Source organism: Aptenodytes patagonicus, chromosome 14, assembly GCF_965638725.1.
Source record: "Aptenodytes patagonicus chromosome 14, bAptPat1.pri.cur, whole genome shotgun sequence".
Taxonomy (NCBI): domain Eukaryota; kingdom Metazoa; phylum Chordata; class Aves; order Sphenisciformes; family Spheniscidae; genus Aptenodytes; species Aptenodytes patagonicus.
In genome coordinates this window covers 16,668,065-16,692,673 of record NC_134962.1, presented here as the reverse complement: position 1 = coordinate 16,692,673, position 24,609 = coordinate 16,668,065, and the positions used below count along the sequence as shown (strand labels likewise).

The window sequence follows — 24,609 nt, the reverse complement described above, 5'->3', positions numbered from 1 at the left end:
GGCCGCGGCCTGGCGCCTGCCGGGGCGGGCGCAGCGGCTCACCCTGCCCGCCGGGCGCGGCCGGGAGCCGGGCCGCGGGGCGGGAGAGCCGGGCTCGCTCGGGCCGCTCTGGGGCAGCGGTTCCCTTCTCGCTCCTCGCTGACGGTGCCGCGCCGGGCTGCGGTGCTGCCGCGGGGGAGAGGCCGCCCCGGCAGCGCTTTGCTCCAGCGAGTTCTGCTCAGGGACTGTTAACGGCCCGGGAGAACGTTGGGGGCAAAAAGCGCTCCCTGTAGCGTCTGGGAGAGAAGGCGCGGGAGGAAACGGAGCCTCGCGTGGGGGGGGTATGGGGACGCTGGGGCAAGAAGGGTGGGACGGCAGCGACAGTAGGAAAGGTCCGTCGCACGGGGAAACCAACTGAACAGCTAGAACTTCCTGCTAAAAGCTCAAACGTCAGCCCTTGACTGCCACTGGAGCAGGAGTTCAAAGCTAGTACGAAAACCAAGCATACAGAGATGGAATTGTGGGCTCTTTTTCTCCCTGTTTTGCAGCATGAACGGGACAGACTTGCAAGCAGTTGAAGAAAAACTGGCATGGGAGAGAAAACGTCCCGTTTACAGGACGGCATACTCTGTGAATGGAACTTTATTTCATGAGCTCATGAAGAAACACAACAAACACACACGACAAACAGGGCTCAGTCCCCTTTGCCCGGACTAGTCTATTACGTGAATTCACTTATTCACCACTCAAGCCTTGAGGTTTCATAACTTACAACCCGCGACTCTTAATTCGTGCACTTACAAGCAAACAAAAAAGAATTCATTCCCTAGCCGACGGTGAGACTGCTCATCCTTCCTCCTCCGTCACGGTGCGGGCATCCCCCGTATCACTCTGGGAAGCACGAAAGCGTCAGCAGTCCAGCTGCTGTTGGATCCGCTTCAAAGGCTTTTTGGGTAAGCTGATGTTTTAAACCCTCCAGCTAGGAAGCTTGGTCTCTCCCATTTCCAAACGGCAGCAGATTCTGACAAAACTGCCAGACAAAGATGATGGCTGCAGGAGACAGCCAGCTGCAGGTGATAATGGCTGCATCATGGCCCTATAGCTCTTTCTGGCCACCTGTCCTGCCTACCTGGTGCTCTTGCTTTGACTTAATGGCGCTGCTCCCAGCATACATCAGGCCTTAGCATGAGCTGGGTTAGCCAAAATCTGAGCAGGAGTTGAGTGAACAGTCACACTCCACCCCTTGGTATAGACCAAACATCTAGCAAGCCCGTTGCCCCGGTAAGGGGAGGTCCTGTTACTCCTCTTGCCTTGGCGGGGGGGAGGGTGGGGGAATGTTTTGAGCACTTTGACTGAAGTCTGGCTTCACAGTTCATAATCGGGTAACAATTGATGGTGCGTGCTTTCAACATGGTGAGATAAGCGATAAACGCGGGTATACAAGCATCCTAATAACAAAACTAATAAATAGAATGCAATGATACAAGGATCATAGGGTGTAACGTAAGATGCAATATGCCACTTGCAGATGGGGCATACCCCACAACAATGTCATACCAGTGATGTCCAACAGTTTGTTCAATTTCTGTTGTCATTCTGGCAGTCCGGCCGGTATTGGGTTTGATAGCAATAGTTTTCGGTATGTAATAGCTTTTTCATGGCTGGTGATTAAGGATGCCAGTTCTTGAATTTGAGAGTATACTGAGTCTATATATCAGGTACCTGAGGAACCGGGAAATCAGATCCCAGCAAGAAGAGATACGGGAGCAATGGGAAAAGGAGAAGGCAGAGACAGGAAGGGAGCACGAGAAGAAGCTGTTTGATATGAAGCAGAAAGTTGCTACCGTGCACGCTCAACAAGAAGAGGAACGAACCAGAGTCAAAAACGCCAAGCAAGAGGTAAAGGCTGTGAAAGGAGAATTTGTGTGGTTCTTTGCAAAGCTAGAGCTGTGGGAGATGACTGGATATCGGGCTGTGTGGAGCATGCCCTACATGTTTTCTACGTTGAATTTGGTGAGGTGAAAGGCGTGCAGGGCTACCTTTGGGACTAGGAATGAGACCTCTCATAGGAAGCCAGGCAGAAATGTCACCTTTCATTTTAGATTTTTGTGCTGCTATTGTATTCTGGTTTTTCTAAGAGTTACCTCAGAGTATCTTCACTGTTCTCTTAACGGTCTTCTTTTGACGTTTACTGATACGTGTTTATAGCCTTAACTCCATTAAAGACCAAACTGAGTTTGTAGGACTGAATCCCCATGAGGATGGGCTTTTTGTTTGGGGAGGACGGGGAGGGGCGCAGCAGGATTGTTGACAAAAGAAAAATCTTTTTAAAGACTCCTCTGAAATATTTCTGGGCAGTAAAACAGAGGTGTCTTCCGGGCTGTGTTTTAAGTCACTTGCTGGTAAGCTATTTTGTGCCCAGGTCTCCTGTGCCAAAGCAACCCTGCGATACGCTGAGAGTCCTCCTTGTGTCCTACCCAAAGTCCTCTTTATGGAGGCTGCCTAGGGACAGCAGTACCCCCAGCTGTGTCTACAGGTATTGAAATGACAGGGCGGCGCTCAGAGATGACAGTGTGTCCCTGTACTGTCAGTACTTCTTTGGTAAAGTCTACTGAATACCTTAAAACCGAAGTAATTTTCACCAAACCTCACTCAGAGTACATGAGTTTTCTGAAAGAGCTGCTAGCTTCAGCCCTCTGGCAGCCTTGTGTTTTCTCTACCGCTAAGTAGGTGCAGAAGTCGCTACTGAAAGACAAACAGGACACAGCGCAAGACGAGGGATACCCTCACCAGCAAGGCGAGACACTTGAGAACTGCCACACATTCTCCTGTTAGATGACTAAGAGTTTGTTGGAGATTCAGTCGCAGATGGACCGTGGATGGACCATGTTTATACTGCCAATCTCACTTAGGAAGCTGTGTCTCCAAGTGGGCAGATAATGACCTAGGAGACCAGCAGCACAGTGCTTTGAGACCGTGTGAGCCCATGGGTCTTTGAGTCTTGCCACACAAATTTTGTATGGGAAGTTTAAACCCGTCTTCTCTTTGTTTCTGTGCAGGTCCTGCTAGAAAAGGAGCGTGAGAAGAATGCTTTATTAGAGACGCTACTCCAAACGCAGGGAGAGCTAACAGAAGCCTGCCAGCAGCTAGAGCAGCTCAGGCAGGACCTGAAAAAGCAGCAAGAGAATGGGCAGGTAAGTCGTTGACTAGTAGGGTAGGTTGAAAGAACAGGCAGTTGGCAATTGGACGTAAGCTGAGAGAGAGGCTGAGGGCCAGGTAACAGAGTGAGGGCAGTAACAAGGAAATAAAACCTAAGTCCTGGGACTGAGGAGGCAAGGACTACTGCAGGCACTGAAAGCACAGAGCCTGGTAAGCTCCAGAGATCAGCAACAGGAAGGGTGGGTTACAGTGGAACCAGAGCTGGGTAGAAAAGCAGAAAGAAGTGGCTGAATGAATGTGATTTTGAGACAGAAAGAGGAAAAAGCTGAACCCGATGGCAGGTCCCAGTAACTTGCTCTCCATTTGTGTTTACAGAACATCACAGAAAAGCTGCAAGCAGAGCTGCAGCAAACTCGGAGTAAGATCAAGGCAGTGGAGAAGAGGCACAAGGAAGAAATCAAAACCATCAAAGAGGAAAAGAATGTTCTTCTTCAGCAGAGGGATGCTCTGCAAAAACAGGTGACTGAGACAGCAGTAGATACTCTGGTCATCAAACAGGTGGTCTCTCCCCTTCTTGCCTTTCCATTGCAGAGCAGGCTGATGGGGTAGTCCCTCTGACTGCCATCATACTGTGGTCTCCAGCTCAGCTGGTCTGAAGGAGGCTTACTGGTCAGCTGAATCTCAGCTGCTGCCCTGGCCAGATGGGCTGCTCCTTTTGCCTGTTTGCCAGCAATCATCAGAGTGGATTTCTGCTGGCCTGTTACTGCTAGCCTTGTTTTTTAAGGTGGTTTTTCAGATGAACATGGTGACGCACTTAGATTGTTAAACAAGCTGGCTGTATCCATTGTGAATCTGGTACTCTCACGATAGGGTGAAATTTAAAGTTGTCCTTTCCCTTTCCTCACAGTATATGATATGGCTGACGGCGACAAGCTGTAGTCTTTGACTGCTTTGTTATGTTTTACTTGAGGTGGAAGAGTTGACGTCTCAGCTAGCAGCCTCCGAAGGGTCTCTAAAGGAGGAGGCTATGACTCTACATCAAGAGGTGGCGTCTTTGGAAAGGAAACTCGAGAGCACCGAGAAGCAAAGAAAGGATGTCCTGGTGAGGCTGGCAGATGCTGTGAAGGGCCATTTCTTACATATTTTTTGGCCTTCTGTTAGTCATTCTAAGGAGCAACTTTTTTTTGTGCTTTAACTTTTCCAATTGCATTCTCCTGAATAAGTAGGAAAAGATGCCGTAGTCATATACGACTCAGTTACGAATCAGGGTGCTTATTTTCCTCAATTCTGAAGGTTTCTGCCCTTGAAGCTTTAGTCAAAGTAATTTTCAAACTTGTCTCTATTTACATTGCATGGTTTGGGCAATTATTTGTGTCCAAAATTTCTAAACATCTGGATCTGGAAAAAGGGGTGAGAAGACAAAGTTTGCTAATAATAGAAAGCTGTTCAACATTGCCCGTCTGAGAGCAGACAGCGGGGGGAAAAATGAGACATTTGAGAAACAAAAGTGCTGATCCAGCTAAATATGTATGTCTGCAAGGGGAAAACTAGTCCTGATTTGAAACACGGAATGACAGACTGTGACCTGACCATTACTCCTTCGAGAGGGGGACAGTGGCCTTCTAGAGGATGGCACCACGAAAATTCTACGCAGTAGAGGTCCAGGGGGGGAAGTAAATGAAACGTTGGGGTTGTTCTCAAAGAAAAAAAAGGGAAATCACATGTTGGGGTTGTTCTCTCTTCCCTTCCTAATAGAGAGAACATCATCGTGCCACTGTCTAAATCATGCTTAGTCTGGACTTGAAATCCTGGCTGCAGTTCTGGCAGCTCCTCCCCAAAAGAACACCCTAGAGCCAGCAGAGGTTCAGCGAAGGGCAAAAGGGAAGATGGGACCAGCTGAGTAAGCTGGGAAAGACGCAGCCTAAAGAGTGGCGCAGGAAAGGTCTACAACATCCTGAGAGGCAGGGAGAGAGGGGGCAGCGGTCGTTCACTCTCTTGTCCAAGAGATGAACGAGAGCCATCTGATGAAGGTAGTGAGAGCCACGCTGCAAGCAAATGACAGGAGGTGGTATATTTACAGCAGAGCAGACCTGTTGAACTCCTTGACGAAGGGTGTTGTAAATACAGCAGGTCTATATGGGGTCAGGAGGAGACTGAGAAAGTTCTCACAAGCTGGAACAGTGCTGGGGTTGGGGAGGGGAGGTATCATGTAAGTCCACCCAACTCTTAGGCTTTCTTCCCTGGGTGTGCACTTACAGGCACCGTTACATACGGGAGACTAGCCTAGACAGTTGAGCCAGTGCAGCTGTTCCTACATGGTCGGTATTTTCCCACTCCTCCATTTACAATGACTCCAAAAATCAGTTATGGACAGAGTTTGATAGATACAGTACAGTTCTCAAATCTTTTTTGAGTGACAGTAGAAAATTTACATCGAACAGGGAAACCAACTGGAGAGCTCGAATTTTCTACTAAAAGCTCCAACTTCAGCCCTTGACTGCCACTGGAGCAGGAGTTCCAATCTAGTATGACAACCAAACATATATAGATGGAATTATTGAACCTCTTCCTCCCTGTTCTGCAGCATGACCGGGACAGACTGCAAGCACTTAAAGAAAAACTGGTATGGGAGAGAAGACTCCTTCAGGAATCAGTCACAGCCTCCGAGACCCGAGCAAATACAGCAACAGATATGAATCACTGCCTTGAACAAGAACTCCAAACTACACTGTCTATCTTAAAAATTAAAAATGAGGAAGTGGAAACGCAGTGGGAGAAAATCCAGACGCTACAGAAAGAGGCAGCAGAGGTAAAAGCTTTGCAGGAGAATCTCACTCGTATGACTGCCATCCTGTCAGAGAGGGAGGGAGAAATGAAGTTATACCAGGAACAGATGAGAATGCTGGAAAAGCAGAAAGAAATGCATAAAACTACTCTCGATCAGGTTATTAAGGACATAACAGAGAAAGAACAGAAGACAGGATCCCAGCAAGAACAGATACAGGAGCTGGAGAAGCAGCAAGAAAAACAAAGGATTGCTGTAAGCAAAATGAACAAAGACCTGGAAGAGAGAGACCGGGAGATCAGATCCCAGCGAGAACAGATACGGGAGCTGGAGAAGCAGCGAGAAATGCAGAGGACTGCTGTCAGCAAGATGAGCAAGGCGCTGGAGGAGAGGGACCAGGAGATCAAATTCCAGGAGGGGAAGATAACGATTCTGGAACAACACGGTACCTCACAAGTGAGAAATCTGCTCGTGGATCTTGATCATATGAAAGGGAACTTGAAGGAGAAAAACATAGAGCTTATGTCTCTGACCCAGCAGATCCAAGAACTGGAAAAGGAGAGAGAACAGGTGAAATCTCTGCACGCAAGCCTTGAACACCTGAGGGCAGTTCTTAAGGACAGAGAGAGTGAGTGTGCTTCTCAAAGGGAGCAGTTCAGGCTCTTCCAGCAGTACAAGGATCAGCGAGAGGGGCACCTGCAAGAGCTTCATGGTAAAGTAGAAAAGATGACACTTGCTTTATCTAAAAAAGATCAAGAGCTTGAGTCACAACAAAAGCAAATCCAGGAAGCTGAAGAAGTCATGGAAGTGCAGTTAAGAACTGTCCGTGACCAACTGGAGCAGACCTTAGAAACCTTGAAAGAAAAGGACAGGCTCATAGACATCCAAAAGCAACAAACACGGAACTATGAGGAAAAAACAGAAGAACGGATGAATGTCTTACAGAGAGACTTAGAACACGCTAAGGCAATACTGAAAGAAAAGGATTTCATGATTGAATCTCAGAAGGAAGTGATTGAGACCTTCCAAAACCAAGAACAGGACTCTGCACAGCAGAAGGAAATTCTGCATCATCTTCAAGTGGCACTAAAGGAACAAGAGCAAGAAATTTTATCCCTTAGAAAACAATGTGAGGCATGCAAGGAAAAGGAGGAGAAGCGTGAAGCTGAGCAAACAAATCTTCAAGCAACAAAACTGACTCTGAAAGAAAGAGAAGAAAAGATAGAGGCTCTGGAGGAGGCTATCTCTAAGCTTCAAGAGCAAAAGGAGGAGGCAGCGATGCAGACTAAAGCCATACTGCAAAAACTAGAATATGCTGAACCTTCTCGAGAAGCTAGAGATCAAGAGAGGGTGTCTTTGCAAGAGCATGCCCAGGACCTTCGAGAGCAGAAGGAGTTAGAAGGCAAGCAGGCCAAGAGCCTACAGCAGGATCTAGACGAAATGAGCCACGCAGTGAAGAACCACCGCTTGGAGTGCCTCAGGCAGACAGAGCAAATGAACACGTTCCAGCCTGGTGAAGAAAGCATGAAAGTAGCACTAACATCATGCCAGAAGCAAGTGAATCTGCTTGAGGAAGCGGTGAGGAAGAGAGATGAAGACAATGAAACTCTTCTGCAAAAACTCCAGCGCCAAGAAGAAGAACTGAAGACCTTGCAGAATCTCCAGCTTAGGCTAACCAAGAAGAATGAAGAGGTTAGACACCACAGAGAGCAAGAGAAGCTCCTGGAAGCAGCCTTGCCTGAGAGGGAACGAGAGACCAAGGCTCAAGGTGGGCAAGAAGAGTTAGAAGAGGAAATAAGAGGTCTTCGGGAAGATCTCCAGCACGTTCGGCAGACTCTGACAAAGAAGGATGCAGAGATCAAGTACCAGAGAGGCAGAGTCAGGTATTTAGAGGAGACTCTGACAGGCAGAGAACAGGAGCTTAGGAGGCAGAGTGAACTCCTGAAACAACTAACATCAGCTTTGCGATGGGAAGATGAAGGCGAGACCCTAAAGAAACAAATCCAGAAACTCCAGAACTGGGAGGCAGAGGAAGCAGAGAAGAGGAAAGTTCTCCAGGAGAGAGACCGTCTCTTGAAAAGGCAGGAGGAGCTAACCCAGCAGCTGGAAGATGAGAGGAAAGCAAAGGGGGAAGAATTGGAGCGTGTGGTGGCTATTTTGAAGCGGAATGAAAGCGGAGAAATCGAATGGAAAGAGAAGGCACAAGCACTGACTCTTGCCCTTACCAGGAGTGAAATGGCCAATGGGACTCCGAGGGAAGAAATAGCCATCCTGCAGAGTATGGTTTCAGAGAGGGACAAGGACCGGTTTCATCTTCAGGTAGGCACTGTGGCTGATCATCAGTCAACTAAAATGTCTGTGAAGGATTCTAAAGACGTTTTCCATAAAGATATGGGAATATATATTCCCATACATATATGACCTGCTTGGCCAAAGAAACCACGATTGCGGCCAGCAGGCTTGCCTGTCTTTCTAGCTCCGTCCAGAGCCCATTCACCTGCCAGAATGTTTTCTGTCAAGCCCAGAACTACTGGAAGAGCTACAGAGCTTGCCGTTAAAATTAAAGCAAGTCCAAAGGTTGGGGGTGGGTAATTGGTTCTCTCCTATCTAGGCAAGCTTAGCCAACGTCTCGCGGTTAGGATTTGGCATGGAAAGGAAAGGGCACAGTTGACCAGACTAATGCACTAAACTTAGTAGAATTTTGTAACGATGGCTGAACAGCAGCTGCACTGATGGCGCTTAGAGGATGCTTTCAGAGACGTCGATTTCTGAGGTACAGCTTTTCCGGTGTATTGAAAAGAATGGAATTCGTACCGTTGCCTGATGAGGTTAAAGGCTTCACTGCACATGCAGGATGTACTTGTGCCGCAGTCCAAAAAGCACGAAGGCGAAGTTGTGTGGATTTCTCCAAGGTGATCTGACTCGGGTACTGCTAGTGGAACAGCTGCAACAGCCTGTGCTGCAAACTTGCCTGGGACTCTGCCAATACTTTTAGCATTACGTTAGTCCACAGGCATGTAGAAACTGCTACTAATAAAATACTGTATTTATGCACTATACAGTTGTACATGACTTGAGAAATATTACTGCCAGCCTGATCAGGATGATGACGGGTATTGTGATCTGTTGATGGGAAGCAGACAAGGGCAGGGAGCATGAAAACAATGGGAGATTGCAGTTGCATCCGTATAGATCAGGTATGCAACAGCATTAGATCAGGTAATGCGCTTGCATCCGTATAGATCGGTATAGTGCTGATATCAAGACTACATTTATAGATGCTGTCAGAGAGCGCTTCAAGGAGCACTTGATGAACTCATCAAGAAACCCACGAGGGGGGAGGTGGCTCTTGACTAGGTTCAGAGCAGTGCACAGGGCTTGGTTGATAATGGGATTTTTTCAAAGAGCAGTTCTGTAATGATGATGTAACAGGTAAAGGGAATAGAGAACAAAACCTTGGCATTTTATCACTGCAGAAACGCATGCTTCACCCACATGTTGTTTGGTTGTCCGAGGACAGAGCGTAGAACTACAGATAGGAGGATATACAGTGAAGGTCAAAGAGGATGACCAAAGATGTTAGATAGCTTCCCTAAGAGCAACATGTCGATGTGGAAGTCTTCATGACGGACAAGAAATGGCTGAGAGAGAGGGAGCTGGAAATACTACAGACCTTTGTGAAAGCATGAAGTGGCTGAATAGGAAACGAATGTTTCCAGTCTCTCTCGGGAGGAGAAGAAGGGACTTGGCACTGTCCATTCCTGAGTCCGGTCACTCTCCCCGACGTGTTGGTTCTGGCCCTCCTAACCTTTATGTGGCACCAGCTCACGTAATCTCCTCTCTGAACACCCAGCAGGCTATCGCAGAAGGGGAGCAGCTATCGTGGCTCTCGGAGAAGAGACTCCTGTCGCAGCGGCTGGAATGTCTGCAGCGAGCAGTTGCAAGGCTGGAACATGAGAAGACGGAGCTGAAGCAACTCAACGCTGAGCTCAGGAGGACTCTTGAGCAGGTAAAACAGGCTCTCATTGCCTCTGCAAAGCCTCACGGTCCTCTGGAACACAACACGTTTCCACAGGCAGCACTTTGGGGTCCTCTGTTTGTCTCCTTCCCTCTCCCACTTTCCCCTGTGGACACACACTTTTGTATTCTCTCTCTCTTCTGGCACCCCGCTGCCTTCACAAAGGCACATTCACTCCGGAACCACCCTTCTTGCCCCAGCGTCCCCGTACACACCCATTTGACTCTCTTGTGTCAGGAACTGTTTCCTCTTGCGCTTTCTCTTCCATAGTCTACATCGAGTGCTTTTTGCCGCCAACGTTCTCTGGTGCAATTAACGGTCTCTGAGCAGACATCTCCTTGCCATGACGTCCAGAGGTCCTTTTGCTCCTTGTTTGGTGGCAGGTTTCTGTGACCCTTTCTCCTGTCCAACGTGCAGGTGGAACGTGAACGGAGGAGACTGAAGAGAGATCACGGTGGTCGGTCACTGCCAGATGCATGCGGCTTTTCTCTCTCCGAGTCTGACCAGCACAAGATGCCTGCTTCTAGACAGGTGAGAACAGAATCTTACTTGGTGGGAGGAGGCTCTGGCCATACGGAGCAACGATGGCAAATCCCAGTGGCAGCAGCCCCCCAGTATAGACCTAATAGAAGTCAAATATAGACCATGGCCCTGACCAAACTGGAGGCAAAAAAAAGAAATCCTTGCATTTTCTTCACAGGAGGAGTCTCACGCTCGCTGCAGTCGATTAGCTGAGTTACAGAAACAGGTGAGGAGTAGGAAAGCTCTCATCAAAAGCCACTGTGGCTGTACTGATGGGCACAACTTTGCATGATGCCACAGCCCAAGTTTTGTTTGGCTGTCAGGAAGTGAGTACACCAGGCAGTGTCTACACCAGGTAGTACCAGTTAGACACACCTCTTGGCCACGGCCAAACAACATCATTCACCTAGGTCTAGTCTCTGACTTGCCTAAAGGGCAAGTGGGAGAAGGATTGGAGGAAATTCAGAAAACTGGCACTCGCCTGAAAGTAGAGACTATTCTAAGGATGTTTCCCTTGAGCTTACTCATCTTGTTGACTGTTTCCATTTTCCCTTGACTCCGTTAACAGTGGAGCTTGCATCATATCAGAGCTCCGGGGATCTGAGGCAGTGCCAGAGCTTATAGCCTTCAGGCAATCGTTAGTGTCATACTGCTATGCTGTGCTAATCGTGATCCCAGTATCGGACCGAGTCAGAGACCTAAGCACTGTATGGACATGGGTTTTGTCAGTGCAAGAACGTACATTCCAGCTACTGAAGCCTATTGCATCCTTTGACAGTGGTCTTGGCAGTAGCAGCAGTCGCCAGACGTCTCTTCCGTGTACTATTATGGGTCTGGTACACCCTGGTCTCCCTGAGGAGGCGAATCTTCACAGGCGCTCAGGGCGAAATGCATATAATATTTGTATCGGTAGACTACATGATGCTTAGCTCCGGCAAGTGAGCTGAGAATACTGCTGAAGCCATCAAGGTATATCTTAAGGATGTTTTCACCAGGAAGCCTCAGTGTCCGAAGTTCTGTTGCTACAGATAACTAACTGAACCCCCTTCCCCTTGTGACTGACTGTTGCGTCTGCCTGCACCGTGGACCCACTTCAGCAGTTCAGCAGGAAAACGGAGGTGCTCTGCTCAAAGAATAGTCCTCACCTGGCTGGTTAGGGCACTCCTCTGGGCCTGGGAAACAGCAGAACTGGAACTTGATCTCCCACTTCCTGGGAGATGCTCGTAGCAGCAGCTGGCCACTTCTCCCACTCATACCTCTGGGTTACCTACCAGAGCGTGGGAGGGTTTTTCAGGCTTGCAAGCCCAGTTTCACAAAGGTGCCCTTATTATTTCAGAGAGAAGGTCAGATCTGTCCCTCTCTTCAGTGGTGGTGGTCCCCAGCCTATGCACAGAGTTTGTTGTGAAGTCCCTTTGATGTCTTACTTTCCATGTGCATCTCCTCCACTCCAGAGCAGGCAGAGGGCAACATGCCAGAGCTGCTGTGGCTGCACTGCACTGCAAACCTAACAGGAGGTGAGAGCAGCTGGGTCTCTCCCACCAAAAAGCCCAGCAGGCAGAGCTCCGTGTTGTCAGGAAAGAATAGAATCTGAGGCGTTTCAAGGCCTCAGCAGTCCTGTAAGGCTCATTTTCCCCCCTGGGCTTTGTTCATCAGGTTATGCTCTGCTCCTCTGTGAAATGCTCTGAAGTTAGGAAAAATGAGAGTTTGCTCCCTTTTCATGTGCTAGCTGTCACGTTTTTAAGCTGGATCACAACAGAACAGTTCTTCAGTACCTTGTGTAACCAGTAGCCCTCCTGCTGAGGAAAAAGCACGTGGAACTAAGGTGTCGGTAGCCCGAATCTCTCTTTTGAGAAAAAGAGTTGGGTTACTAAACCCTGTAGGAACCTCTCTCCTTAATATACATGTAATGTCTCGGTGTTGTACACGTGAATGGTATGCCAGAAAGAAACTCGGAACTGTTGATAATCTGAGTTTGGTTCAGGGTGACTCTGGGAACCTGTTACTTCCCATTCCACAACGACAAAGTGTTGTGCGTATATAATATCCTGCAGCTAAAACATAAAAACTACGATAAAAAGCCTTCAAGCTTTTTCCATTTCTTAAGATGAATTATTTGGCTGTATCTAGAAATCTGGTTTGAGGGACAAAGGCTTTCAAACCAGTGATTTCCAGAACTGTGAATCTGGAATTTTTTCAAGCATTATCTCCACAGAAAATAGTTTAAGAGGTTGCCATTTCAGAACTCAGCAGCATTATAATCCCTCAGCTTTTGCAATAAGCTGAAGGCTTTCTATTGGCTAGGAACTAGTTTTAGATACGACAGCCACAAACCTCAACATTCTTCTTTTACTAGGCAAAAGAAGTCTTCCCGACGGGAAGCGTGTGCGTCTTCCCCGACGTCCGCAGATGGTCCTAACAGCGTGGGCTTGCCTGAGCTCGGCCTTTTGCCTCTTTCAGGTGTCCCTTCTGCAGACGCAGCTGGCACAGGAGCGAAAATATAAGCAGGACTATATTGAGTGCTGTGCCAAGACCAGCCAGGAGCTGTCAGACCTTCACCAAGAGCTGTCTTACTCCTTAGCAGCTGTGGTCAGGGAGCCCAGAGCTGCTGTTCTGGAAGCAGAGACTCGGAAGCTGGATCGGTCTCTGAACGTTAACTTGGCACTAATATCTCTGGACCATCAGTCTCCTGAGAGACAGCCGTTGCATTCAACTGCCAGATCCCCCAGAAGCGATGACCTGAGGTAACAGGACCAGCGTACAACAAAAGGCCTCAGCAGGAGCCAAGTCGGGGACCTGCTGTACCAGGTGAACTGTGGCAGGGGGCTTGCTTCAAGCACGAGTCCTGAAGTAAGATAAAAGTGCAGAGGACAGCGTTCACCAGCAGGTTCCCCAGCAGAAGCAGCAGAAGGTGGGACAAAACCGGTGCTGGCTTGTGTGGATGGGGTGAGTCGTAGGCCTGGAAAAGCCTACGGTGAACCTGAGGTGAACCTGAGGAGCAGGTAAAATGTCTTCCTTTTCCAAAGCACTCCATCACAGCATGCCTCGTCAGTCTCCACACAGCCCTCCACATTAGGTTGTTCCTGTCAGTTTCTGTACTGTATACAAAGACTTGTTGTCTGGTTTTATTTCTTCAATACACTTATTTCTCCAAAACACTGCTCAGGCTCTGAGCAGAAATCTCCTTGCAATGATGTCCTGTTGCTCCTCTGCTTTCTTCAGCAGCTGCTCCAGGTGGGCTTTCTCGGCACAGAGCTCTTCATTTGTTCTTCTACACAAGTTCAGCTTCTCCTGGTCAGAGATCTTTGCTCTCTCCATCCCGTCCACTTTTCCTGACAGAACTTCATTCTCTTGCTCCAGCTACAATCACAGAGGCACAGAGGAAATAAAATACAGTAAGAGTTACTATGAAGAAGGTTTGGCTTGGACAGGAAAAAGACCAACATTTCCATACTCAGTCAGTCATACTGTCGGAAGGCAAGAAGCCTGAGCAGAAGCAGCAGCTGGAGACGAACACCTGGCAAGATCTTTGGCAACTCTGCTCACCTGCAGCACAAGTTCGTTCAGTTGCGCTTTATCCAGTGCAAGAGCTTCATTGATACCGCTCGTGTTCGCTGTTGCAACACGTAGTTCAGCTATTTCAGCACTCAGCTTATTCTGAGCCCCTGTCAACTCTGCTACCGACTGCTCTGCCTGGAGAGACAAAAGAACAGCATGACAACAAAGGCAGGAAAACCCCTGACTTCAAGCAGCAACTCCACATCCCCTGTGTGTCTCTGACATACTCCCAGTTCCGCGCTCCCAGTAAGCACGTGGGGACTAACTACCCCAAAGAGCCTGTGTGGTCTGATCACCATTTTCCAAGAAGGAGGACAACATTTTCCCTGTCTTCTACTGCCAGAAACAGCATCTGTGGTGGTCCTGCTATCACAACTCCCTCTCCCACAGGTGCTACCTAGGAATAAGGTGACCACACCTTCTCCAGTGCCATGGCAAGCTCATGTTTCTCTTGCTTCAGCAGATCCCTCTGAAGGTGCGATTCCTCCAGTGTCTCTCTCGCGGCTACCAACTCACTCTGTAATAGTGAATGTTTTCCTTCAAGTGCAGCCAAGTCCTTCAGTCTATGAGAAGGGGAAAGACAAACAAGCTTTTAATGTAAAAACATTCTCATTTCCAAAACCAAGAGCACATACTATGTCCCAGATATGACAGTTAGAATGATTTCCAACAGCTTTCTATTTACACCTAAAGAATGCTGCAATTTCCTGACTAGAGCTGCATCACTCTCTGTCATTGATGCAGGTGAAACATTCGTCATTGAGAAAGTGAAACAAGCTTCCAGAAATCACAGAACGTTTCCAAAAAGTTCAGGTACTCTCAACTGAACGGCTTCCTGCCTGATGGTTCTCTCTCTCCTTTTTGGTACATCGGATACAAGACTTTCCAAAGTTGTTCTTTGGGTAAGACAGACTTTTTAAGTCCAGATTAATATTCCCACAATTGCTCTTGCCTTCAGCAGCGAAACAATGACAGAGCCTGCAATCTACTGGGGGAGGAGATGTGCGTGAATTTCCAATGCAATAACCATAGGATCACAGGATGATTCAGGCTGGCAGGGACCCCAGGACGCCTCTAGCCCAGTCTTCAGCTCAAAGCAGCTGGGGTCGGCTGTGGGATCAGTCCAGGTTGCTCAAGGCTCTATCCAGTTGGGTCTTCCAAATTTCCAGGGATGGAATCTGCACAACCTCTCTGAGCAACCTGTTCTGCTGCATGATTGCCTTCATGGTTCAATTTTTTGTTCTCCTGAAATCCAGTCCAAACCTCTCTTGTTTCCGCTTATGCCTGTCATCAACTACTCCGGTCGGGTTTGGAATGCTTTTTTTAAAGGGTCATAAAGAAAGTACAAGGAGGCAGCTATGCTGTAGGTCAGTAGGTAGCCAGACCTGCCCACGTGCTCCCTTCACCTTTCTATGCTACAAATGATGAGCATGCAGAATTCATTCTTTTACAGTGGGCCTCCTAAAGTCCAGCAACGCCCACCCCTGCCCAGAGAAAGCTTTAACGCTCACAGGAGCTCCTGGTCACGACGCGCTCTCTCCATCGTCCGTTGCTGCTCCACCTTCTCCCCCTGCGCCGAATCTTCCTTCAGCTGCAGTTCAGTGTTACTTTGACGCAGACGCGAGGCTTCTTGCTCCGTTACTTCAAGCTGGTGCTGTAGCTCTTCCCTGGTTTTCTCGAGGTTTGCACAGTCACTGCAGAGACAAGGCTCAGTTAGAAGAATGAAGAGGCCTGAAGAGTCACGGGCCCCATTTTCGTCATTCCAGGATGGAGTTGTGGGGAGCACGGTAAAGAAGAACTTGCTCTTCCCCTCACAAGGCAACTGAAGAGGGAAAGAGAAAGGAAAGCAGGCTTTTGCCTTCGTTCAGTGAGAAGCGGCGGCTAGGAAAGAACGGAATTCACAGATGCAGCATGTTGAGAGGGAGGCGTCCTGTATTCCAACACCGCTCTGTATCGCCAAGACAGCCTTAGGATTCACAACAGAGCATGAAAAGCAGCGACAGGAGGATGCTAAAGTGCCCAACAGAGGCATACACGTGGTAGGGCAGGCGAGTTCTTTGCCCATAACGCCGCTGAACTCCCAGAACTGGAAGCAGATTGCCTCTAGAACGCAGGAGAAGGAGGAAACACTCACCTTCTGAGTGCTTCTACCAGAGAGTGGAGGTGCTGCCGGTGGCTGCTGGACGTCTTGCATTCCTCCTCCAGTTGCTCAAGCCTTTGCTGCAGCTTCCTGCACTGCTCTTCCTGCTGCCTGTGCTGGTGCTGCAGGAAATTGATAGAGTCCTGCCTGGCCGAAAGCTCTTCTTTTAGGGCCCGCAAGGAATGGGCAGGGAAAGAGCACAAACAAGCAATAAGAAGCAGGGAAGATGGCTCCAGATAGCTGGGAGAAGAAGCAAGCAGAGAGACAGCTCACCTGAAGGCAAAAGCTGTGATGAGGGGGTGGGGATCAAGGAGAGAAAAGCACTAGGACACAGAGCTGGTGAGACTGGCAAGGCAATACGGTACCAAGAGTGGGAAGGCTAGAAAGAAACTGGCTAAGGAAACGGAAAGGTTTCAAGCTAAGTGAGGCATTAGCAGCTGAGCCTGTGGCCAGTGGTGAAGACAAGCAGAAATCCTCACCTGCCTTGCTCCTCGCCTCCTTGCCAGTGCTTCCTGAACCAATACAAAGGCATGCTCTGCATCAACGGAGCTCAGACAAGGGAGGACGTTGCTGGACTCTGCATGCTGGGAACTGTCAGTGCAGATAATGCTGACCGTGCTGTCACTGTCATCTAACACCACCTGAAAGCCCACATCAAGCTGTTACTCTTGGTTTTCTTTATCTATTTCTCCTTTTCCCCCCACTTCACCCTAGAGTCGTTAAAAACTCAATTCTCTCATTTCTTCAGTCAACAAAGAAGTTTTGTCCCCGTGGCCACAAGTACTCCAGGGGTTTCTGAATACAGCTACTATAAACACGAAGAAACAAGTGTGAAGTGGCTGGAGGCTGCCTGAACGCTCAGTTTCTTGAAGCTCTCAGGAATGATTTTGGTCTCCGTCAGCTTCTTAGAGCCACATACACAAGCACCAGATCAACACGGGAAACAGCAATGAAAGGAAACAGTAACGCTGCCCAGGGAAGAAGGAAGCTGATGACTACTGGAAAACAGCAGTGAAAAAGCTAATGTTTATAATTACTCTGAGCAGTAGCACAAGAGGATAAAAATGACTAACTAAGGGGAAAGAACTGACTTTGTGAGAGGCTGCGTAAAAGATCTGACGACTAAGCCCCCCTCCACAGAGCGAAGTTTAGGACTAAGTTAAAGCTACCCCTAAACACTTAGACCAGTTGCGATTCTGGGGTCAGTGAATGTAGAGTGAAGGAGCAGAGCTGGCAAGTGCATCGATTGAGTCAGTGACCTTTTATAAAAATCTGAAGAACAACAGCGTCATTGCTCAAGGAGGGTGCGGGAAGCCTCCAAGCAACACTGGAATACAAATGTCACGTAGCCAACTCAGAAAGCACAGTCCAAGAGAGACCTTAGCGGGACGCCGAAGGCAAAGGCACTGAAAGTTCTAGCGACTCAGCTGAAGTGTCACAGGACAGCCAACTCGGAAGTTATAACAGGTTTTATGTCAGAAAAGTGGTATAAAAATTAGACAGCCAGTAGCAGTTAACATAGACAGTAATCAACATCTCTGTCTGTTCCCTGGGTTAGTCTGTTGCCTTCCTCAAGTACTTTTAAGTCAAATTTACGGGGATGTGGTCCCAACTCTGTACTCACCTCAGTTATGTCTTTTATCAGCTTCTGGAGGGAAAGATTCTCTTCTTTGGCTCTCGTAGTCAATGCAGCTTCATATTCTTTCTCTAACCAACTTGCTTCCTGAGAACAGAATAAGGAAAGGGTGGGCAGGGAAGAGCTGCTCCCCTCTGTAGCATTCCCATCCTCAGTAGCATTGTCACGCCGATAAGCCTCAGCCCTGGTGATTCCAGTGTATTCCTTCCCATATCTATTCAATTTCTTCTTTGCTAAAACTAAGAAGAGAAAGACCAACAGCTAGTTTTTATAGGCTGCTATGAAGCCGTCCATTCCAAGGAACCTTGATCCCGAGAGACTTAAAGTCACAGGCAGAATTGGTTGCATTGGTGCAACCCCCCTGAGGAAGACACCTGAATTGTCTGCAGCTCCCCTGCCACTGCCTGCACCTGGACTGACTCCACGTGTGCCAAACACACAAGGAATATTTTGGCAGTGCGCCCGATGTTCCCATACAGCTAGCATCTTTACCGCTCCTTCTCTTGAGGAAGCCACACCTCTTTGTGCTAAGGCTGGAGAGCAAACACTGGGCTATCTCCCAGGTAAAGGTAAAACATACTAGAATCTCGACAGTGTCGTTAAGCGTTTTCACGGTCTTCTCCTTCTCCTCGTTCTGCTTCTGAGACTGTACAAGCAAGGCCGAGAGCTCCATCACCCTGAGAAGAGAAGGTCCACGTGCCATTCCAAAAGCATTGCACACCATCACCTGTTAAAGAGCTACGCAGCTCCCAGAAGCATAGCAGAGAAAGTTCAACCCAGAAAATACAGCAAAGGCAGCGTTCATCTCTACAGGTTAAAAAGCCTGATGCTGCAAAATGGCACTTCTTGCCCCAAAGGCCTTCCGCACTCAGTCTTGCAAGGAGGACTTGTCAGTACAGAGGTGCTACATTGCTTATGATGGCCCTGGGCAAATTCCTCCCAACTCCCTTTAGCACAGTTCTGGATAGCAAAAGGGCTGTACAAGAGACAGAGCTCCCTTTATACTGGTCTTAATTTCTCACCGAGAACCAGTTAACAGCAAAAACATTGTAATATGCAATCTCTTTTCCAGTCTTGTCTTACTCAGTCAGTCAGACGGTTTTTTCTACCCTTTCTGTTGAAGGCAGTGGTTTGACTGGGGACAGAAACAGGGCTGTGCAGAATGGGTGTGCTTTAAATGTGAACACAGCCCATCTAAGAATCCAGGAAGCAGCCACAAAAGACATTGTTGGTAACAGCAAAGTTTAAAACACCTTTACCTGTCCTGAAGCTCCTTCTTCTCCAGGTCCCCCCTGACTTGTAAGCACATCACTTCCTGAGTCTTCTGGCTTATTTCCTGTTCCGCTTGCTGCTGTGCCTGATCCTTCAGGACAGGTCTGCCCAGAGCGATGGACTCCCAGAGGTGTATGCCAGAGTTTAGACGGGAGCAGTTTACAAGTATAGCTCCAGAAAGCCTCATTTGCTCTGCCTTCAGCTCTGACAAATCTCTGAAGAAGAATAAAGAGAGAGCTAATCTTCACACCACCATCTTTATCAGCTGACTCACTTCTGAAGCACGTAATTGCGCAACAGTAAAAGCTGGCAGGAAAGATGACATCTTCGTCATTCATCTGACACTTTGGGATCAGGACTCATCTTGACAGTTGAGCAATGAGTCTACTGGGTAGCTGAGGAATGAGCCTGTTTTCTCCTCAGAGATAAGACGACATGTATGGCACAGCCAGAAGGCTTCAAGGTCCTCTAATTACTCTTACTAATTGTTGCTCCTGCTCTCTCTTATCAACATACTCTAATTATCATTAACAGATGTAAGGAATTTTACCAAGGTCCCCGGCTTTTACACCTAAGGGATCAGCCCTAAGCGACCCATTATTATCAGCACTTGCACTGCTAAGAGGCTCATGACAATAGCTACATAATAAACGTTTCAGGAAGGTGGTGTAAGAATAAGCCTAGAATGTTGTAACAAAACCCACAAACAATACAAGAATTAAATAGTAGGTCAGGCACACTCTCACATTAAGGAAAGCTTATAATCAAATAAGGTAAACGGCTGACAGTAACCCAGAGTTTGAAATTGCAAGCTGACACCAGAAGAAGGTACTATTAAGGCTACACTATTTTTGCTTGTGTAGAAGGCAACTGTGAGAAAGGAACCTCAGAGAGCCCAAGAACAAGAAAACAATCACAAAAAGAGGTATCAAACGAAGCAAAATAAATTGGATAAATGCAGTAACAGGGTGGAGGAGCTATTCTTTCTCTCAATGATGCTGGTACAGGAATAAGCGGATACAAACTGACCAGAATAAATGTAAGCTGGAAATGAGAAGAAAAATAATAGATCTATTCAGGAGTGATCTTCCCATCAGGAGCAGTGGGAAAAGAAACTCCGTGAGACTTAAGGCAGATTTCAGTCATTCTTTTAAATGGACTGCTCTACACGCTGCACGCATAGCTTTGGTGAGTCGCTTCCAATGTCTCCATATATGCCCGTGTCTGTGTCAATACGCCCAAACATCACCATAGTCAAGTTCATCTGTTTAGGGCCCCTGCATTGATTATAGCCCAAGCCCCACAGTTTTATCTGAAAACCAGCATCAAACAAAATGATTCTGAAAATAGCCTAAAGCATGCTTAACGGCATTGCTTCAGACTGTCAAAGGAGAAATCATACCGTTAGCCGCAACTAACGTAACATCGAGGCTCAAAAAGCGGGTGTGAAGGGAAGCTACACTTTTGTCTGCAAGACATCTAGCCTTAACTTCTACTCACCGGTCAGTGGCAGTCTTCATTCCCAGGAAATGATGGCGGAAGGTTACCACCTGACGCCACAGGCTGAGTAGACGGTTATGTTCACCCCTCAAGCAGTTGTCATAAAGCTAAACATGCAAAGACAGAAAGAAATGCCAACTGAGCCTTCACTGTCACTGTACAAGTCTTTCAGATAGGAGAGAGTACAACCACCGTCACCAGGTCTCCTTTAATAACTATTGCAACAGGGGCATCAAGGGCTGAAGAGGCACCACAGAAGCATCCTCAGTAGACCTGCCACCTGACTTCGAAGAAGGGAACATCCACGCTTCTCCTGCAGGAGTGGATATCAGCAGAGCAAACTGATCATGATTCATCACCTCGCCTTGCAGAGGTGTCTAACAGTCTTGGTGGAGGAAGACAAAAACAAGCCCCTCCAAGACCAGTGTCAGATTTGCTTACAGCAGGCCGCTGGTAAGGGAGGCCTGTCTTGTTCTTCGGTTGGCTACTCTGAATCCGAAAACACACAGACCTCTCCGGTCTCCACTGCTCTAGACGGAGATTTAAGAACTATTAAAAAGATGAGCGGTCCTGTGTGACTGCCCTGCAGTGCCCAGCAACAGCAAGCGTTTGCCTTTAAGACCGAGCAGTATGGTCACAGCAGGTGGGCATCTTCCATCACCACAATTTGCTGACACTCCTCCATCTCACACCCCTGCCTTCTGCCCGTCAACACCAATACATCCTCAACAGAGCCACAACTTCACACAGCAAGTTCTCTGTGCCAGAAATAAAATGCATTCTCACTCCACCCTGGCAGCACATCTGACGTTCCTGTAGCCTATCCCTACCTCACGTTCGTTGCGCCATTCACTCTCCTTCAATTCCAGCTCCTGACGGGCCCTCATCCAGTCCGCCGTCAGCTTTCCAACATCTTCTTTAAGAGCTGAATTAACCTCATTCGCTCTATCGAGGTGCTCCCGCAGGAGAGCGTTCACTTCTGCCAGATTCTCACACCTTGGAAAGGGAGAAACAGCAATCAGGTCACTGAACAACTGCTATCCACAAGCAGCATCCCCGTGATTTTCCAGCTCCCTCAACACTGACTTTGTTGTCAAACTGAGAGGCAGTAGAAGTGCTTTCTAGGATTAACTAAGATCTCTCTGTCATGGCAAACTCATTTGCTTCTCTTTGCTTTAAGCCTTCAACTTCCATCTACAATTTTGGTTTCCCCTTCCTCGTCAACGCTGATGATGCCCACAGTGAACGTCTTGCCTCCCCTTCCTGCTGCTGATCTCCGGATGCGTCACCTTTCTCTAGCATTGTCCTGAGTCGCTCACCTACTGAGCCACGGAATAATTTAGGCTGGAAAGGGACCGTTGGAGGTCACCCGGAATAACCCCCCGCTCAAAACAGAGCCATTCAGCACACAACACTATTACTGCACCACAGAAAACAGATTGTGGACCTCTCTCCTTTCAAAGCAGCTTGGCCAGCCGCTTCCCTCGGGGAGGCTAGGTAGCACTGACAGGTTCTCCCTCACTTCCATGAGCATCCAGGATACCAAGTACGAGGGAACGCTTCTTCCGGGTACCTTTGCTGCTCCTCTTCCACCTGAAGCAGTGCTTTCTCCAGGCTGTGGTCTTCTGTGGCTTCCCACCTGCCTGGAAGGGATCCCTTAAGAAGAAAGGAAATGTTTAGTCAAATTCTTGTGTTCCCTTCACTACTGTTAGCATCCATCGCTTTCCCCTCCATTTGTTGGGTATCTCAGGAGCTCGTGGCTTCTTCCAGGCACAACAGTGTCGTGACTAGGGAGAGGAAGGGAGGGGAAGGGTGTTACTCAATGTGAGCAGCTCTCCTCAGTCTCCCACTGTTGCACTCTCACACCTAGGTATCCTAGGCTCATGACCGCAAGCGCTCACTTCGACTTGGAGCCTGGGAATGCTCTCCTGCCCTTCGTTTCCTAGGTCTACTTTAGCCGTGAAGCAGAAAGAAAAGCACAGAGCCAGCTCTGTATGTTGAACGCCAGCATTCTTGCCTTCCAAAATGCTACGTTTCAACCGATTCTTTTTCGGAGACAGCCATATAATGTAACAGGCAGTACAGCCCTCTCCTGAGACCTAGGACAAAATGTTACTCCAGCAATAAAGCACTCTTTCACAAAACTGAAATCCTTCTTGATAGCGTTGTCTGGACTGGCATTTCTGGGACTCCTGGCTGCTCTAAGAATGGCAACCGGACAAAACACGGACGGGCAAACTTACAGCGCTTCTTTAAAGGTGGTATGTAGGACTGAGTATAGGACTGTGAGCTGAAAGGTTGTTGGTTATTGTATTTGCTTTGTGATTATATATATGTGTCCTTGCAGTGGTGTCTTTGCAGTGTCGTACCACCTTTCCCATAAAGATATATGCTACCCTCAGGTAGCAAAATCTTGTCTTCCTCTGTCATTGCTTTGGGGAGCTTTTCTTTGTCTGCGTTAACGAATGCTACATACACTGTCTTTAGGTAGCAACCCGCACACACTCACCCCTCCTGCTTCCACTTGCTGCTCCAACTCTCGACACCAAGTCCGGTACTGCAGCACCTAGATGGACAGACAGAATGAAGAGGAGCCAATGCAGCTTGTAAGAGACTCGGCTCCTCCTGCATTAGCTTTTCTCTAAGTCTTTACAGCCCAAGCACAGTACATTTCACAGTGCTGCTGATACAGTCCACAAGAAGTCCTTACGGTATAGGGAAGCTTCACTTTCCCTAGTATTAAAGAAAGTGAGACAGGGTTTCTTTCACACATAGTACTATCTGCTCATCCTAAGACAGCGATGGCAAGCAGAATGATGAGACAGACTTAGCCAGCCATGCCCGGCCTATGGCCACCACGTACCCCAAATGAGTATTTCCAACGGGCTAAAAGCCCAGTGGGTCCCTGCAGCTAGAGAAATGACTTTTCAAAATCGCTTTTCAATATTGAGCAGGTGAAGTTAGTTCTGACCACAGTCCTGCTCAGCCACTGCTCAGAGCTGCCTGCCTCTGCCCGGGGCCGCCCAAAACCACCCCCGCCGGCTCGAGCCCTACCTCTGGGACAGCCCCCTGCTAACGGGGCCAAACAAAGGCGTTTGCAAGCCAGGCATCTTTACCCAAGTGCGAAAAAGACCCAACCAGAGGCTCGGGGGGGTGACAGCGGCAGGGCGAGGCGCCCAGCACGCCGGGCCGGGCCGGGCCGGGCCGGGCGGAGCCGGGCGGCCCCCGGCGCCTCCCCCGAGCTCCGGGCTCGGCGCCGTCCCGCCCGCAGCAGCTCCGGGGAGGGCCCCGTTGGGGCCGCGCGTTCGCCCCCCGAGATCTCCGCCGCCGAGTCCCCTCTCCGCGCGGCGCGGGCGGCCCGGCCCCGCCACCGCGGCCCGGCCCCGGGCAGCTCCCCCCGGGCAGGCGCCCCCGCTCCTCACCTTCGCCTGCAGCTTCCGCACCAGCACCGCTTGGCGGTGCTGCGCCTCCTGCGAGCTCTGCAGCCGGCGCCGCAGGGAGGCCTGGCTCCGCGCCGCCATGCCCCCGCTCTCCAGCCGGGCCCGCCGCCCGCGGGGCTCCGCCGCCTGACGGGCCCCGCGTCGGGGGCTGCTCCGCGGCCTGCCCCGGCGGACCGCGCTCAGGCGGCCCCGGGCCGCGGCCTGGCGCCTGCCGGGGCGGGCGCAGCGGCTCACCCTGCCCGCCGGGCGCGGCCGGGAGCCGGGCCGCGGGGCGGGAGAGCCGGGCTCGCTCGGGCCGCTCTGGGGCAGCGGTTCCCTTCTCGCTCCTCGCTGACGGTGCCGCGCCGGGCTGCGGTGCTGCCGCGGGGGAGAGGCCGCCCCGGCAGCGCTTTGCTCCAGAGCGGGTGTCTCTGCCAGCTTGCTCGCCACGACCTGTGCCGGGCACACGGGGTAAATCGGGACGGGTGGTCATCCATTGCAGCGGGTGTTTCTGCTGGGCATGAGAAACTCCTGAATTGTCTGTGATTCTGTAAGGTCCTCTGAATGCAAAAATACCTGAACACCCTGCTCTCATCCAGTGTGTGGGACGAGTGCCAATAGCAA

The 24,609-nt window shown here is 49.3% G+C and overlaps 2 protein-coding genes across 2 annotated transcripts; one reads left to right on the top strand and one right to left on the bottom strand.

Annotated features, from left to right (window-relative positions):
* The first annotated feature begins 322 nt into the window (after positions 1-322).
* On the top strand, positions 323-22,912 carry LOC143167222 (uncharacterized). Its single transcript, XM_076352414.1, has 10 exons — positions 323-371; positions 821-932; positions 1,698-1,878; positions 3,039-3,173; positions 3,514-3,657; positions 4,109-4,240; positions 5,723-8,242; positions 9,777-9,932; positions 10,359-10,472; positions 12,921-22,912. Exons 1-10 carry the CDS (start codon positions 323-325, stop codon positions 13,206-13,208), a joined length of 3,831 nt encoding a protein of 1,276 aa, XP_076208529.1. The 3' UTR covers positions 13,209-22,912.
* LOC143167221 (centrosome-associated protein CEP250-like) lies at positions 12,680-24,120 on the bottom strand. Its single transcript, XM_076352413.1, has 14 exons — positions 23,989-24,120; positions 23,076-23,132; positions 22,140-22,222; positions 21,397-21,562; positions 20,567-20,673; positions 19,054-19,281; positions 18,375-18,471; positions 17,783-17,881; positions 16,642-16,799; positions 16,153-16,398; positions 15,530-15,712; positions 14,437-14,581; positions 14,007-14,153; positions 12,680-13,820 (listed from the first exon to the last, which is right to left on the bottom strand). The coding sequence occupies exons 1-14, from the start codon at positions 24,085-24,087 to the stop codon at positions 13,623-13,625; spliced, it is 2,013 nt and encodes a 670-aa protein (XP_076208528.1). The 5' UTR covers positions 24,088-24,120; the 3' UTR covers positions 12,680-13,622.
* Between the last annotated feature and the right edge of the window lie 489 nt (positions 24,121-24,609).